Here is a 16,878-nt window from a genome sequence, read left to right on the forward strand (position 1 = left end):
ACTTTTCTGCTAACTTTGCTTTTTTAATTTAAATTTAAACTTTAATCCGAGAGCACTATTGCCGGGTAATTTTCACATGAGCAAAAACTATTTACATTAATTTCAATATGTCACGTGTCAAGGAGTCTGTGCCTTCACCAGGGAGGTCTAACGTGTCCCAGGAATGGGTGAACCATTGTTCTTTAGCAAATTTTGTTCTCAAGTTCCTAATTGTTTTTGGTAATTTTTGAGCTTGTTTTTAGGAACTTTAGAAACCTATGTTTTTCTTTTTCCTTTTGTTACAAATACCACAGTTGAAAATAAAAGAAAACCTCTCAAATTTATTATGTGTGTTCATGTTTTGATCTAAGTACCTTTTGTTGGGTATATTATATCGGGTAAAAATTAGCCGGTAAAAGTGATAAAAGTGAAGTGAAAGTATAACTTTTTATAGGCATTCTGACTTAACTTCCCTGTCACAACCTCTTGGTGCCTTCTTTTTGAATCAACATTCCGATTTAGGTTTTAGATTAGTTTGCTCCATTTTTTTTACAAAGCTGGTAAAATAACTCAGCAGTGTGTGTTGAGTTGCAGTGTTGAGACAGTTTTCAAATGCTTTCTTTTGTTTCAGCAAACAGTTCTCAATCCCGACTAACAGTCTTCCTCAGGAACGGCTGGTTGATAATGTCAACAGCTATTTTAGCTGCAAACCGTTGAACTTTTAGATGTTTCCTCTAGATTTAAAAGAAAAATACAAATAAAACTAAACCAAATATGTTTCTGAAATAAAACCCCTAACAGTATATTAACATTTTTAATTGAGATAGTTAAATTTCAACTTTTTTTTCCCCCTACAAGATGTCAGCCACACATAAAAAACACTCAGGGGGGCCAACATCATGATTATATGTTGTTCTATTAGTGCACAGAAACACTGGTAACAAGAGTGTCTGTGAACGCATGATTCATGATGAACAATATACAAGTCCTGAAGCAATATACGCTGTCATCCAGATGATGACTTTTCCAGGAAAGGCCTTTATTTCAGGACGACAATGATAAACCGCACGTCACTGCAGTAAATCAGCCGGATTTCTAAGTGGCCTGCCTCCACTCCAGACAATAAGAAACTGTTGGGTGAAAAGCAGAAAGGACACAGGAACACCACAGATGACAAGGAAGTTAAATTTTGTTGTCGAGCAAAATAGTAAAATATAAGAACTAATGAAAGAAGAATTGAACTTACAGCTTTAAATACAATTCACACAAATTTTTTTGTTTTTTTTAAATTAATTTTTGATATTTTTTATACAGTTATTTTGTTACTGCGGGTTTTAAATATATAAACTGGAGTTTGGGTTTATTAATAAACAAACTGAAGAGCTAAAAAGAAGCACTAACTCAGTCAACTCCTTGATGATCTTCTGTTTTTCACTAATTTCATCTCTCAGGCGACTGAGCTGCTTGCGTTGAGCTTCATGGTGTGATTCCATCTGCTGGTCCAGAGCCCTCTGAGGTACCAGCAACAAGAAAAAAAAGAGATGACAAATCTTGAGCGGATAACAACAGAGAGCCAAGCAAGAGGCGTGAGGTGTGAACAAAGAAGGAGCAAAGTGGTGAAATAACAAGAGGAAACAGCATTTCCCATGAAAAAAACATTTACTACCTGACTTACACTGTGATGTTGACTCTGATATTGCACATTAATTGACTGACAGAGACCAAGGCTATTAAGCTGCTGCTTTAAGATGTGTTAAATTCCAAAGTAAAGTAGACATTTGTCCTAAAACAATTCAGCCAAATCAATCATTGTCATTACCAGCAATGAGGCTTTGCTTGCAAATGTGCTGCAACTTCAAGATTGATTAAAACACACAAAGCTAATTAGTTCTTTTATGTACTATAAGCTCTAAGCAAAAAAAATAAATTAAAATAAAAAACATAGAATACATTTTGCCTCACATTGTAAAACTGAATAAAACACTGTTTGGGATGTTTTTTGAAATAAGATGATAAAACATATTTAAAAAAAAAAAGATCTATATGAAGGCTTTTGATCATTTTGATGAGACATGGTGGGACCATTGACTGTATAAGAGAACTGGCCTGAGTGAGTGTGATGAAACCCAAAGAAAATGGCCTGAATCTGAATCTGTCAAACATTTTGAATGGTCAACATTGGGACCAGCACCACCCACTTTCATTGAGGCATCTGATTTTCTACTTTATTACTTAAATAACTTGCACTGCAGAAAAAATATGAAACAAAAGTTGGGATTAGCAAGAACATGTTAAAAAAGGTATTAGAGCAAATAGAATGACTGTAATAGCTGTCTATTTCTCAACAGAAGTCTATGGCTTCTTGGAGCAAGCAAGTACTTCCTATTTGGAACGAATGAAGGGAGAGTTCACTTAGTCCAATTGTCATATACAGTAAGGGGGTGGTAGAAAAGCTACATGGAACGACTTGTCTGTGGGTATTTGCAAATGACACTCATGTAAACCACAGGTCCGCCCTCATCACTCAAAGTTGACACAGACCTATAGTCTTCATCCCAGAAGATTGTCAGAGATTGATACCCCAGGCTCCGCCTCTGTTTTTAACAGATTGCCACTGATTCTGCCTACATCACACAATACTCAAGGTTCTGCCTTTGCCACTCCAGATTTAAGCAGAACCAGCCTCTTTTGCCTCAAGCTCCATCCATTTTCATTGTTGTTTAGAGGGTTCCCACTCTGATCCAATCTCACCACACCTATTAGATTGGCATTAAAGAGACATTAATTTTCCTAAGGAATCAGATCAAAGGTACCGTACATGTATTTCATCCTATCTTTTTAAATAAAAGAAAATCTACAAAGTAAGATTTAATCCCAAAACCTTTTCCTTCAGTGCATAAAAACTCTGGTACACCCTTTGACCTTTAATTTGGATGGAGTCAAAGACAGGCAAACAAACTGCAGTTAACCAAGCGATGAGGTGGTGCTAAAAAAAAAAAAAAAGTAAGCACTCAAAAATTGCACTCTCCGTTGCCATGGTTACCTTTATATCGCAGAAATTCAGGTTAGACGTGTGATTCTCTCCACTGGTCACCTGTGACAAGCTGTCTGAAACAAATTTTTGTTGAAAAGGAGCAAAACAAAAAAAGTGAGAAATAGAACAGCCATGCTGACATCAGAGTTTCACGACTATTGACAGAAAGAGGTGACCCGACTTTCTTTTTTCCACACAATTAATAGCTTAAAGTTGACAGGGATCAGCAGGATTGAACTTAAGCTGGAAATTATCTTTATGTAATTTTCTAAATCTGTTTTTCCTGTTCACTGCTCCTTTGTCTGATGACAAGGTCTCTTGAGTTCTGGGGCCAGCACCAGGCGGCAGCATCAAAACACCCAGAGGCACTTTATAACAAACTGTGACTGCCTGGTTTGCTGGTTGAGTTGGAACAAAATTAACTTACAAGCTCTGAAATACGAGTTATTTACCTCTCAGGGACTCCACAGGGTAAATGACTTCAAATGCCTCTGGGAGGCTGGGAGTTGTGTCAAAGCACGAGGAGCTGCAGCCGATTAGACTGTGCAAATATTTTAAATGTGAACTTTTTTATTTTATTTTATTTTTAGCTGTTCTGTCAAATCCCCCACTTTTTTCTGCTCTGTTTTCAACTGAACATAAAAGTCTTTCCAAAAGATTAAAAAAAAGCTCACACCAGGGCATAACAAGTTTAGTTTTAAGAAAGAAGAACAGTTCTCTATTGTTGCATGTTTCTGCAGAGGCAGAAATTGTTTAAAGAGGATTTTATTTCACAAGAAAACCAGACTTATGTTTGACCTTGTCTGCTATTTATTATGATTTAGGATGAAGAATGACAGAAATGCCAGGATTTGTCATTTTTCTAATTTTATCCCTGCTTTTAATACATGTGATTTGAAGAAGAATATTTTTAATCTGTCAATTAAAAAAAATGCATTTAAGTATCTAGATTGATTGTGTCGTGTAATACATGATATTAAAATTATTTTTTTTAAACAGTTTTGCTGTCCTTAGATGCAAAACTATTTAAATGTGTTACTCTGGATATACTGAGCACCACAGTCTGAGCATCGAGCTGAAAATCATAAATAAATTAATAGTAGCCTGCTTCTTGATTTATAGAGGTTTAAGGTTTGGGGCAAAACAAATGTCCAAATTTAGATTTCTGAAACTAAAAGGCTTGTAAGAATATCAAAAACCTTTATAAGGCTTTACTTGCCAGTTTTAGAAGGTCTTACAAATGTAATCCACAAGCTAAATCTGACAATTTACTGGCATGTCTCAGTTGATCTTTCTAAATAATTTTTAGTATGTCATCCTCCTAAAATAAATAGACCGTAAAAGATAAGATTTAAAGACAGCACAGTGACCCAACTCTCACACACCCAGCCCACACTGAAATACAAAACACAACAACACAAATGATCAAGGAAGGAAATAACTAACTTCACCATAACTAGCACTTGTAAAGAACAGGGACTCCCATTATGCATTACCGTGTGATGTGATGCACTTTTCGTAGTTGTTTTTATACCCCAACAATATACAAGACAATATACTTTAATATATAGATACCCGCTGAGCTAAAGTCTGCAAAACAGAAAAAATGTCTGCCGCTGACCAGCCGGGTTTCGAAAAAGTAGAAACAATTCAAATGCCAGCAATCAGCTTTAACACAGCCTAAAACATATTTATTCAACTAAACAAAAAAAGCACCAAAAAAATAACAAAAATAAATTGTTTTCAATCTGCAAATAACTTATCAAAAGAAACATTTTAAAGGTGATTTATTTTCTTTTAGAACTTTTGTTAATTTCTTGCACTTGTTTTAATGTCCATATGGTGTCCAAAAACAAAAACAAATCACAAACAACAGATGTTAAATTGCAAACTTACATTCACGTGAGGTCATTATAGACGTCTGAAAAGCAAACCTAGTTTGTGCAAAATGTACATGTATATATTTGTTATTTGATTCCAGAGACTAAAATGAAGATATGATCTGGACATAAACTAGACATCTAAGGTTAAGTAGGTGGATAAAAAGAAATTACACAAATATATGAATAGAGCCTTTCTATATTTGTTTTGGAGCTTTTTTTGCATATGTGCAGCCAACCAACAGGCTGACTAAACTCTGAACTCTTTGCTTTATCGATATTACTTTTTAAATGTATCCTCAATTTTATTTTTTCCCCCCAAACCACTGACAAACAATGAGTGAATTAGTTTTGACTTCATTATTACCTTGTGCCTGAAGCTTGGCCAGCTCCTCAGTCAAAGAATCATAGCTGTCCTCCAACTGTCTCTTCTTCAGCTCTAAGTTCTGAACGTAGTCGGAAAGATGGCGGATCTTTGCATCGTGCTGAAAGCCACAACACAAATCGTGGAAGTTTACGGGCAAAGCCCTCAACCCAGAAGAACAGTCATCTGGATGTTAATGTTCTTTTTAGCTGAATGAACAATTATCGCATATTTATGAGCGAACGTTGATATTGAATTTAGCTTACGCACAAAACATTGTAGAATGTACATCTTATAGCCCAAGGCAACTTCCTTCACAGATGGAATATTATTCATGCCATGCTTAAGACTTTCAGCATTGTATGCAAAACATATTTTCCATGCATTAAAATGTAAAATCCACACAAACAAATGAAAGATGCTTTGGTTTTCTAAAAGAGAGGCTGGGTTCCCAAATTGAGCTGCACGCACTTTTAGTGACGGCTCATTGAACAACACTGGGGATTTTAGTAATAAGATGAGTAACTGAACTATATGTGATGTAGTTTAAGAGATAATTAATACTGTGCATTTATTGAATGTCTTTTTCCGTTTTGGTCATGAATATGATTAGAACTTTTACCTGTGAGTTAAGCAGGTGACATGACGAAAGCTCCCTGCTCGTCTCCTCCATTTTGCGATGACACTCCACTTGGAGGTTCTCCAGATGGCGACAGCGCTTCACCATGGACTTCACTTCTGATTTTATCTTGCTGATGAAGAGACGAGCCACTGTAAACTCTTCCTCAATCGCTCCGGTTCTGTCTATGGGCTGGACATGAAAAGGGTGCAACAGAAAAGAGCAGGTGGGGGATCGGTGGAGTCAACTTTTGATCAGCATTGCAATGAAACACTTCAGACAGTGGTGCAGGGTGAGATGCTCAGTTTTCTGGCATATTGCACATATAACCATTAGATTAACAGCAAGTTAGCAGATCGTAGCAGATTGTGTCACGCTCCACTAAAGTGGGTGGTGGAGCGAGAAAACAAATCTAAGATCGCATAGAGATTTCAGAGAAAAAAATGTCTATACACCATGCACACAATCTCCAAGATGAAGGTGAAAAAGAACAATGAGAAAAACTGATGTTTTATATCAGTATCTTTCAATTTACAATTTTTTCCCCTCCTGTGTCAACCTCTCAGGTTAGATTTCAGGATTTCTAATTTCTAGCTTCTCTTTCACTCACCAGCTTGATTTCCTTGTTTCCAACAATGGTGCTGAACTCTCGCAGGTCCTTCATTAGTCCGTTTATAATTTCTATGATGCGTTTCCTTTGCTGAGAACTTACTTCCTGGATATGAGAGAGCTCTGCCTCTACAGCAATGAGGTGAGCCTGTTGTAGGAGAGGAAACAAGTGGGGGAGTCATGAAAGGAAAAGAGGGAGGTATTCAGGGTGCCAAGGAGGCATAAAATAAAATAAAGTACAGGATGAGCCTTCACAAAATGTATTCTTTAAATTATAGTTTACTTGCTGCAATGCTAGAAGAACAAGTAAAAATGTCTTGTCCAGCTCCCAATTAAAGACGTTTATAAAGTATAAAGTATTCATCTTTATCTTCCCTCCATCCTTCTCGTGCACACCAAACACCCTAATTTTTTCCTTAAATATACCCATCATCCTCCTCTGTAGTCTTACTCTAGACCTCCTTCAAGGTAGCTCCAACCTCATTTTTTTTACCAATATCATCACTGTTTTTCCTTTCAACAAATCATTTCAATTTTTGTGTTACTCTATGTTACGTATGAAAAGTGCTGATTGATTTGATCTGCCTCCCTGCTTTAATCTCCAAAACATCTGCCATGATCTGTTTCTCTGATGGATTAATTCCTGATCTCATTCATTCTTTCAAAAAGAACCTCAGCATCTTCAGCTTTGCCAGCTTTGAGTCTCTAACCCACAACATGGCTGCTTTCACTGCTGTCTTCTACACCTTATCTTTCAATCTTGATGACACTTTTTTTGTCACTCATCACACCTGACACCTTCCAACACCCACTCCGACCTGCTTGCACACGCCTCTTCACCTCTTTCCCACACTATCAGCAAGTGCTGAAATTTCACAAAGCTGAAAAACCAACATTTGATCTGAAGAGCATGGCACTGGTAACTGTATATCCTTTAAATCTGCATTCAAGAAAAGTACCTTGCACGAAAGAATGCTCAATTTTGTTACCTATTTGCATTTCACTGTAAAGAGAACACTTTAACATCATTATCACCCAGGAAAACCAAGAAGCAATACATAAAGCTCATAAAATCACCAACCAATATACTGCTGAGATAAGAACTGACTGAATCTGTGCTGGAGAAAACATGTGAAAGAGATCAGGAAGTCTGAGCAAAATAGGTTTCCATTATTGCTAAGAGCGCCTCTGATGCAGCAAAGATAATGCTGGTTTATTTTCCACAGAAGGTAATATATTTTCAAAAGTTTGTTATTGTATCTACATAGTGTTTCACATTTTTTTAAAGAATTCTGTAATATTAACATTTGAAAAACATATTATTTTTAATTTGACGACATTAATTTGACAGTGACTGTGAGATACTTAAGCACTGCTTTTGAAATACATAAAAAACATGTTACTAAAAACAAAACAAAAAATCTGTCAAATTTTCTCAATTTTTTTACCACTTTTTACAGTAAACCTTTTATTTCTGTTTATTAAAGATGATTAGATAATTAGGCAAATGGTACATATTTTCTTCAACCTTTGGAGTTCCTTTAACTTTCCCAATCATGGCTAAAGCTGTTGCTTGCTCTGTCCAGTATAAATGCCTCTATTATAAAACCTGCTGTTAGGAGCAGAACTCCCACTGGTTTACCTCTGTTCTGTTTCCCAAGGCTGCTCTTCTTTCTCCTCTTCCTCATTAAAGACTTTCTCCCTGAGGCTTTCAATAGAAAAAACAGGTTCTCTATTTCTTCATTGACTCAAGTCTATTTCTATTTTGTTAAGCACTTTTGAAGGCTTCTGTGTTGTTTGAAGGATGTATTTAGGGGGGTTTAGTTTCTCCATTTTTTTTAAATGCAAAGGAGTTGAATTTGGTCTTTAAAAATTTATGAGGAGTTGCTGATGAAGCTGTTAGGGTGATAACCGAAGTCATTCAAGGTTATAAAGAAACATGCCAATGAAGGAAATAATAAAGTCAAAGGAATAGATAAATAAAAATAAAAGACTAGAAAGAAAGAAGTGATGCATTTACTGAACCACAACTATGTTTTGGGTCAGATCTGCAAAATTTGCACATGTATGAGCAGACATTTTTTAATTTAAGGTATTTACAAAATACACTGCAGGCAGTTTACAGATGTAGTGAAATGGAGGGTGTACAATTACGTTTAAAACCATTAGGTTCAAAGTTTTAATTAAAACTAAATTGGGGTGAACAAGAGCAGCCAGCAGCAGCAGCAGAGGGAACGCTGACAAAACCCAGTCTGGGGATCAAGGAGACAATTTTCAGTGAGTCAGAGCTGAGATGTACAGGGGGCAGCTGAACCCAACACCCCAAACCAAGCGTAGACATAACCTCGACTGCAAACAAAAAATCACCACTATCTCTGAAAGCCCTCAATTAAATTCAGACTTATACAGTGGGGCAAAAAAAGTATTCAGTCAGCCTCAAATTAGGCAAGTTCCCCCTCTTCAAAAGATGAGAGAAGTCTTTAATTTTATTGACCTGCACGAGGCTGGGAAGACTGAATCTGCAATAGGTAAGCAGCTTGATGTGAAGAAATCAACTGCGGGAGCAATTATTAGAAGATGGAAGACGTGCAAAACCTCTGACATTCTCCCTCAATCTGGGGCTCCATGCAAGATCTCACCCTGTGGGGATCAGAATGATCACAAGAATGGAGAGCAAAAATCTCAGAATCACACACCTAGTAAATCTTTTAAACTGGGATAAATTGCACAACTGGTGGCTGACTAAATAGTTGTTTGCCATAATGTATGCCACTGCATTAAATGAGTCCAGCTTTCATTTGTGAAAAGCTGGATGCATTGAGTCTGATTTACTAAATAGTTAAAAAATTGCCCGCGCATGCAAATGATGAACATAGACTGCATTTGTAGCTTATATACTAAGACCAGCTGTGCAAGGTATAACTGGTGCAAACAGCAGCACTTAAAAATATTTGCACATTTAACCATGCAAAAAAATTCAAACAGCTGAATTCTATGGAGCTCTTGAAGGAGACCTGACAACTATGAGGTGAGTGCTGATTTTTCCAGCATGAGCTTTGAGCTGGGAGGTTCAGGCAATTGCGGCCCTCACTTGACTTTGTATCTGCACTGATGGCGGTCAATAACTCCCCCCTAAAAGGGATCAAAGTTTGAGTACAAGCAGTGGCTGATGCTCTCATCAGTGTCCCCAGGGCCCAGCGGTCAGAGCTTCAAGGAGAAGAGGGCATTTTCTCAGAATCGTCTGTTTGCATTTGAGCTGCATTTACATTAATGGTCTGCGTCCACAGTATTTTGCAAATGCGTGGAATCAAGTCAGTGAATCAAGTGTAAGGTGGTTTTGTGCATGCTGTCCAATTTGTGCATTTTATCCTGTTGTGCCGCTGTTGTGCATCCTTGGAAAGGCTTCTAAAATGGGTTGTTAAAAACATTTTACACAGATTGTTTTCAAATATATCTTAATGATCATATGTTAAATCCATGTATGTCAGGTTCTTCCCCAGTGCCATCCTGGAATGCCACCGTGCCAAAACCACCCAAAAATATTAGTATAATTGGCAAACATAATGAATCTCAACTTTGTTGACCTCAAAAACATTTCTGTTATATATATTGAAAATAATTTTGGCTCAAGGACTGAGTCTTGTGGGAGTCCATATAAAATTATATCTAAATTAGAATCTACATTATAATTGGTTACATAGTGAACCCGGTTATCCAAGTAACTTCTCATAATCGCAGTGGGACACTAAACCAGTCGACATCAAGTTCAGTCTTTTCAGTCCTAGCAAGTTATAGTTGTGTTAAAGAATAATCATAAGTGAAACGTTTTGAATAAACCTATAAACAGAGCTACACACATTTGTCTGTAATCACTAGATTCTAAAGTGTAATTTCAGACTTGCAGGAGTTGCTGTAGCTATCCTAATGTTTTCTAAATTCACACTAGAAACTGGACACCACATTGATCTTAGAGATAAAGTCAAAAATATAGTTTTTATGTGCATCTGGAGAACTTTTCTCTACCAGGACTTCCCACCACAGATTACTGAACTATATATCATCTAGATTGGGGATGTTGATTTTCTGTACATACTGACAAAGAGCCAATAAGCATCCACCTCTTCGCTTTTTTTCTTTGTTCCATTTTTCAGCCGAAGATTTCAGCCGAAGCTAAAGCCCATTTTACTTTTGCTTTAAACAGCAATACTCATCAATCAAGGAGTTTACTGCGCCCTGGAGTCAGAATAAGCGCTCGACAAACAGGCCTGCTTTAAGCTGACAAATGATACTTGATACAACAATGCACTAAGTGCTGATTTACACCTTAACTGCTGTGTCTTTATCTTTAAATAACAGTAAGATTAAACAGCATTTCTCCATATAAAATAAATCAAAGCATTATGGAAAAAAAGAAAACTGTTATTGTCAGGCAAATTAATAAATTAGAAAACCCTCTTTGACCGCATTGACTACAGTGATTTTCCTATGGAAGAACATTTTGCATTAACATGACCTGCTGCTCTTTATCATTACACAAAATGTAGATTTTTGTCTTTTGATTATTTCTGTTCCAACATTGACTCACTTGGTATATTTTTTAAAAAATGTCCTAAATCTTACTCACCATCTTTTTTGCAAGTTCCTCAGCCAGGAGTTTGTTCTGCACACTTTTCTCCTCAACTTCTAGGCTCTTCTGATCATAGTTTAATGCCAGCTCCTCCAGGGCCTGAAGGACCTCCTTCACCTCCGCCTTGGCAGATTCGTTTTCTGTCTGCAGCTTGCCGAGCTCGTACTGCACCTTCTCGCTGTCACCCCTGGATGATGCTAAAAGCTGGAGATACAGAGACGCAGCTTTAAACGGTGTGAAAGAAAAACACAGTTCAAAGTAGAGGAAGAGACAGTCGACAGGAGAGCCTTCTATTGTATTCACACAACACACTTTAAATGGATCGAAATGTTGTTTATTTTCTCCCCCGTGTTAACAGACCCTGCCACAGCATGGAAGCAGAACTGAAAATATTAAAAACTTGTCAAATGTTTATGTTTTGTGTTTATAATACAGCTTGGTATTAAAACAGAGATTGCTGCAGCATGTTATGGGCTATATCCCTTCATTTAACTGTTTTTCCTCTGAAACTACAGACACACTAGCATCTGAGGTGGATTCAAAAACGTTTATTCCTGAACATGCATTTATCATGGTGTTCACATTGGATGAGCCGGAAGGATCTTCTCCTTTATCTTTTTCTACTAACTCGTAGCAAATGTGAAATGTTTAAGCGGTGTGAATCTGGTGAATCTTGCTCCAGGTATTTTCTATCACAGCTCTATTCCCATACATGATAGACTATACTTTATGTCATTCCGGCTGGACATAAATCAGAATTCTTAATTTCTCCTCCATGCATCCTTTCAGTGCGCGTTCAATGTGCATATGTAGAGCCTGGAAATGATCTTAAAAATATGCATAGCTACGCGTGAATGCGAGAAGATTGAAAGCGGAAGCATTGGCACCGACCTGGACTGCAGCAGCAAAGTGAAGCAACATATATGCTGATCGTCACAATGTGTTAAATAAATAATCAGATCAGAGAGAAAGTTCACCTCCTACCACTTGTTTTTGTCCAGATGATGAAGCAAAGGTTTATTTTAAAGAAGCCAGCGCAGTGATACAAAACATTTAAGATATGTGACTTATTTATTAGGTGTGGGATTATCACTGTGGATGATCACTTTTTATACCATGGTCCGGGTGAATACTCGATTCTGATTGGCTGCTGGGTGTGTATTAAAACCTGATACGCCGAATCTTTACTGCAGCGGTGATGCGGCGCGACGCGGACTATATGCTTTTGTAAGTGACCATGGTATAAGCGGGTTAATGGCCTTCTTAGTGTGCGTTATTACTTTTCAACGCACTTCGCGGAAGGAATCAGGCTTTGCGTCGGATGGTTCAGGCTTCCACGGCGTACGTTAAAAAGTAATAACGCACACTTCGTCGGCCATTAACCCGCTTATACCATGGTCCGGGTGAATACTCGATTCTGATTGGCTGCTGGGTGTGCGTTAAAAAGTGATATCCCACAGGATAACCGCATGGTGAAAAAAGAAGTTCCAGTCACCTTGCTTAAATGTTTTGTTCATCATTTGGACAAAAACAAGCGGTAAGAGGTGAACTTTCTCTCAAAACTGATGCTTTATTCAACCCATTGGAAAGGTCAACATATATCACTTTATATCGCTGACCAACCAGGCTTCCACGGCGTGCGTTAAAAAGTGATAACACTTTGTCAGCCATTAACCCTTACTTCATGCACACCCAGCGGCCAATCAGAATCGAGTATTCACCCGTACCATGGTATAATTAAATGTAATTGATTTAAATGCAGTTTAGGGCAGCTCCAGTTTTGATTACATCTTTGTAATTTCGCATAATATGCAAGCAAAGGCCATCAAACGTATAAAAAAAGAAATCCTTACACGTACAATAAAGAAGCTAAAGGTTTGATATAATGTTCTTTCTTTGAAAGGAGTAATGCTGCTGCCTTCTGGATGAGTTCAAATTTGCACATGCAATCTGCAGTCAATCATCTTTTACACGCATAATGATGACTTTTACTGTCCTCAGTAAATATGTTACATGTGAGTGTTTGTGAGGCTTATTTGAAGTGGTTGCCAGGAGAAATCTTCCTCAGTACCAAGGCAGCATTGATGAGGTCTGCAATATTAAAACTGATTAAGACTTTTGAAAATGTGTTATTTTTGAAAATACAATACAATGTTTGACAGATAATTAAACAAAACACATCTGCACAAACAACTTCCACACTGCAACATGATTGCGATGACATAAGCTTGCAGCTACAAGCTCCTAAACACCTTGCTCCTTACCTACCTCCTGAATATATTCAAGATCAGGCATCAGATTTCTGACAGACTACTAAAGATGATCTGAATGTGTTTCACAGACAAATAAATAATCTGCAAAGTTTGAAAAATAATGAGAAAAATACAAAAAATGTTCTAAACACAAGCATTAGAGATGAATAATATAAGGAGGAATTAGCTTTTAATTAGGAGAAACAGCTTCCAAACTTTGGCTTAGTTTTGTTAAAAAATAGTAAAAATATATAAAGGACAAATAATGACATTGTTTAATAAATCACAAGCAGATGTGTCTCAGTTATTAAATGTAATAAAAATTCTCTGCTAAGTTAAAGATTAAATGAAAGACCCAAAGCTTGGAGAACTTATAGTATTTATAATACATTCAGCCAGGAAACAGCATCTGCATAGATTTATATGGGCCTAATGCCAAAAAGGGTTTTTATTTGCTTTTATTTTGAGCAGCTAAAGGATTTTTTTTTTACAATGTTAAACCTCAGATGATTAAATAGCACCAGTTCAAGTCCTGACTCTTAGATCTCAGGGGAAAGATGATAAACTCTTCATGGATGGTTTAAGATTCAACTATCACTTTATTTGGCCCATTCACAGTAGCTGTTGCTCGCTGTGAACCGTTTGACCAAAGCAATCAAAGGATGTAAAAACCAGGATCTTTTACCTCCTCCTGGTTGAGCATCTGCTCCTTCAGCTTCTCCACCATCTGGCTCTGGTTGTTGATCTCATCATCCTATAGCGAGAGGAAAACACATGAGGGTTTTTTCCTGCCAAATGCATAGTTGTAAATGTGCTGATACAGTGAAATAACCTATTATAATTGCATCTCATGATTAAAATGTTGTATTACAACCAAATACATTATATTAAAAATTTCAGTTTTTGTTTCATAGTTTGTAGCTACTGTCTGCATGATTGAAGCCATTTTTTAGGACATAGTTTCTACAGAGCGGCAGGAATTCGTCTCTACATTGGGGGCAGGACTCCCCTGTTACGGAGCAGAGCAGGGAGTTTTATGTCCAACCCATTGTATTTTCTGCATCACAAAAAAGCTTTTTCAAACTGTACTTTTTGCCTGCTACTGATTCACAACATTTTGAAAAATGTAAATTTAAGCTTAATCTTCTTTATATATGTCCTCCATCATCAGAAAAATGTCATGAGAAACTGTTAAAAACACCAAAACACGATTTTCTTCAGTTGGTCTTTAACTTAGAAATTACATAACTGAGTTGTTCTTCAGAAACACTGGCAATGTATTACACAGAGGTAATTAAGCCCATACAAGTGTTGCCTAGCATCTGCATCCATACACCAAGATATGTGTAAAAATGTTCAAAAGTTGGTGTCATGCTGCTTGTGCATGCTTTATATGAAAGAACTGGTAACATGACACAATTGAGAGCAAGATATGTGCAAAGATCTTGTACAGTCAGATATTTTAAAGCTGGGTCTTCCCTAGAGCTGCTACATTAGTTGCTTAACTACATTATTCTCTGAATAAAACATTTCTGATGATGTTCTTTTGTATTCACGTGTGTATACTTCTACGATTTCCCACCCATGGTGTGCAATTAGCAATGCTGCATTCATTCATCACCTTATCATCCAGCTGCTTGTACAGTTTACGAATCTCCTCCTCGTACTTTTGCCGCTCCTCATCGGAGATGTGAACCACAATGGAGGAGGCTATGGAGCAGGAACTGCAGAGACTGCAGGGGCTGCATGCATCAAGAGCCGCCTCCTCTGGATCTGCTGTCATGTAGGGGGTGTCCTCGGATTCTGCTTCACTTAGCTTTTCCAGCACAATAGTATTCTCACCTAGAGACAAAAGATACAATATTGAGTAGAAATAATCTTTTTATTTGATTACTAATTCAAATCATTTCATTAATGTCAATCAAATCAGCTCCCATGATGACATGAAACATTTGGTGTCTATTTCAAACTCTCTTATACACTGTGTCATGACTTGTTTGTCCATCAGAAAAGCATTGTGTTTGCTCTCAGTGTAACCCTCAACATGACTTACACTGTGATCTGCTACAGTAAAACTGAGATCAATATGCCATAAAAGGCTCAGAAAAATGATTCTCCTAGGTTTGAAGCTCTTCTTCATCTTTATGATTGCACTGTATAAACAGAGAAGAGCATCTCTGATTTAACACAGCAATCAGTTGCTCTCGGTCCAATCATTTCTGTTATTTATGTTCTCTTTGGCGACCTGCTGTGTTCCGGCCCAGCTTCACACTTCTATTCTTGTACCCTTTGTTAAATTATCAGCTCAGCTTCGGGGCTTTTACATGGCCTCAGTGCATCCACTTTCTCAAAAAAGCTGTTTTTCCTTCTTGTTATTGTTAGGTTTACTTTAGGTTAGGTTTAAACAAGAGAGTTTTTTTTTTACTTTCTGCTCCATGATGCAACATTGTGTGCACTTGAACAGTTCCCTCTTTTTCTCTTTGTTGTTAAAAACAATAAACGAAGCTCTCTTTGTCAGCTCAGATGAGTCCTAACTTTTAAACCAAAAGCACATTATATTGTAAAGTTGTTGTGAAGCTTAAAACAAAGTACCAAATCGCAGCACCAGATGTTTCTATTTCTAGGAGAAGTAATCATCAAAACCAGCAGCCATAAAAAACCTGCTTACAAATGTACACAGATGTTTTGCTGTCTGTTGCCCACTGCAGAAGAAACCTACTAAAAAGTACAGCTTATTGGTTTAAGACCCACTCCAAGGAAAGTTGTGTTTTTGGTGTTTTTAACATGTTCTTGTGATGTATGTAAAAAGAAAAAGTTACACTCAAATTGCATTTCTGAGTATTTCTTTATCAAGTTATTGGGAATCAGGAAAAAATTAAAACACTCAGTTTGAAAAAGCCTGTAGCAGTGATGTAGGTGCTAAAGTTAGAGGATCATAAGCTCCCTGTTCCGATCCATTCTGATGCATCCACTTCCAGACAAATAGATCCATGTATGTCTTCATTTCCGTTTCAGCTGGAAGCTAGAGAGGGAGTGTAAACAAAGAGCTCTCCGCAACAGGGTAGGTAAAGGGGGGTGAGGTTGCTCTGCTCCAACAGTCCCGCCCACAACTCAGAGGTGAATTACTGCCGCTCTGCAGAAACGTCACAAGTTTTTAAAAATTTTGGCTAAAAACAGTATCATCATAATTAAAGGACCACTGGGAACTCTTTGAAAATAGACCAAAGATGATGGGAGTGGATCTTTAAAGAATAGAATATACCTCCATAATATTTATATGCATACATTTTAGTTAACCTTAAACAAAGAGGTCAATGGCATCCCCTCAAATGGAGGGTCTGGCCAGAGGTGTAGAGCAATAGGTAGAACAGTAGCAAGGAGATGGGGGTAAGGGTGTTGTCAAAATGATGTATTAGGAAATTAAAAGCACTGACTTGTGAGAGTATAAGAGTTCAGATAAAAGCGTGTGTGCGTGTAGTTGTGTGTATATGTGTGATTGGGGAAACTACTTATT

General features: G+C 37.3%; 1 protein-coding gene across 2 annotated transcripts in view; it reads right to left on the reverse strand.

Annotated features, from left to right (window-relative positions):
- kif5ab (kinesin family member 5A, b) overlaps positions 1–16,878 on the reverse strand; it is a 78,513-nt gene that overhangs the window by 23,473 nt on the left and 38,162 nt on the right. For both annotated transcript variants that reach the window (XM_023954895.2, XM_078947091.1), the window contains exons 12-19: positions 14,986–15,206; positions 14,050–14,118; positions 11,110–11,316; positions 6,487–6,633; positions 5,880–6,068; positions 5,261–5,378; positions 3,023–3,087; positions 1,381–1,490 (exon numbers count right to left, since the gene is read on the reverse strand). In XM_023954895.2, the coding sequence (XP_023810663.1) occupies positions 1,381–1,490; positions 3,023–3,087; positions 5,261–5,378; positions 5,880–6,068; positions 6,487–6,633; positions 11,110–11,316; positions 14,050–14,118; positions 14,986–15,206 (1,126 nt within the window). The remainder of the gene's footprint in view (positions 1–1,380; positions 1,491–3,022; positions 3,088–5,260; positions 5,379–5,879; positions 6,069–6,486; positions 6,634–11,109; positions 11,317–14,049; positions 14,119–14,985; positions 15,207–16,878) is intronic.

The sequence above is a fragment of the Oryzias latipes genome, chromosome 5 (genome assembly GCF_053564925.1).
Source record: "Oryzias latipes strain Hd-rR chromosome 5, Olatipes_Hd-rR_3.1".
Taxonomy (NCBI): Eukaryota; Metazoa; Chordata; class Actinopteri; order Beloniformes; family Adrianichthyidae; genus Oryzias; species Oryzias latipes.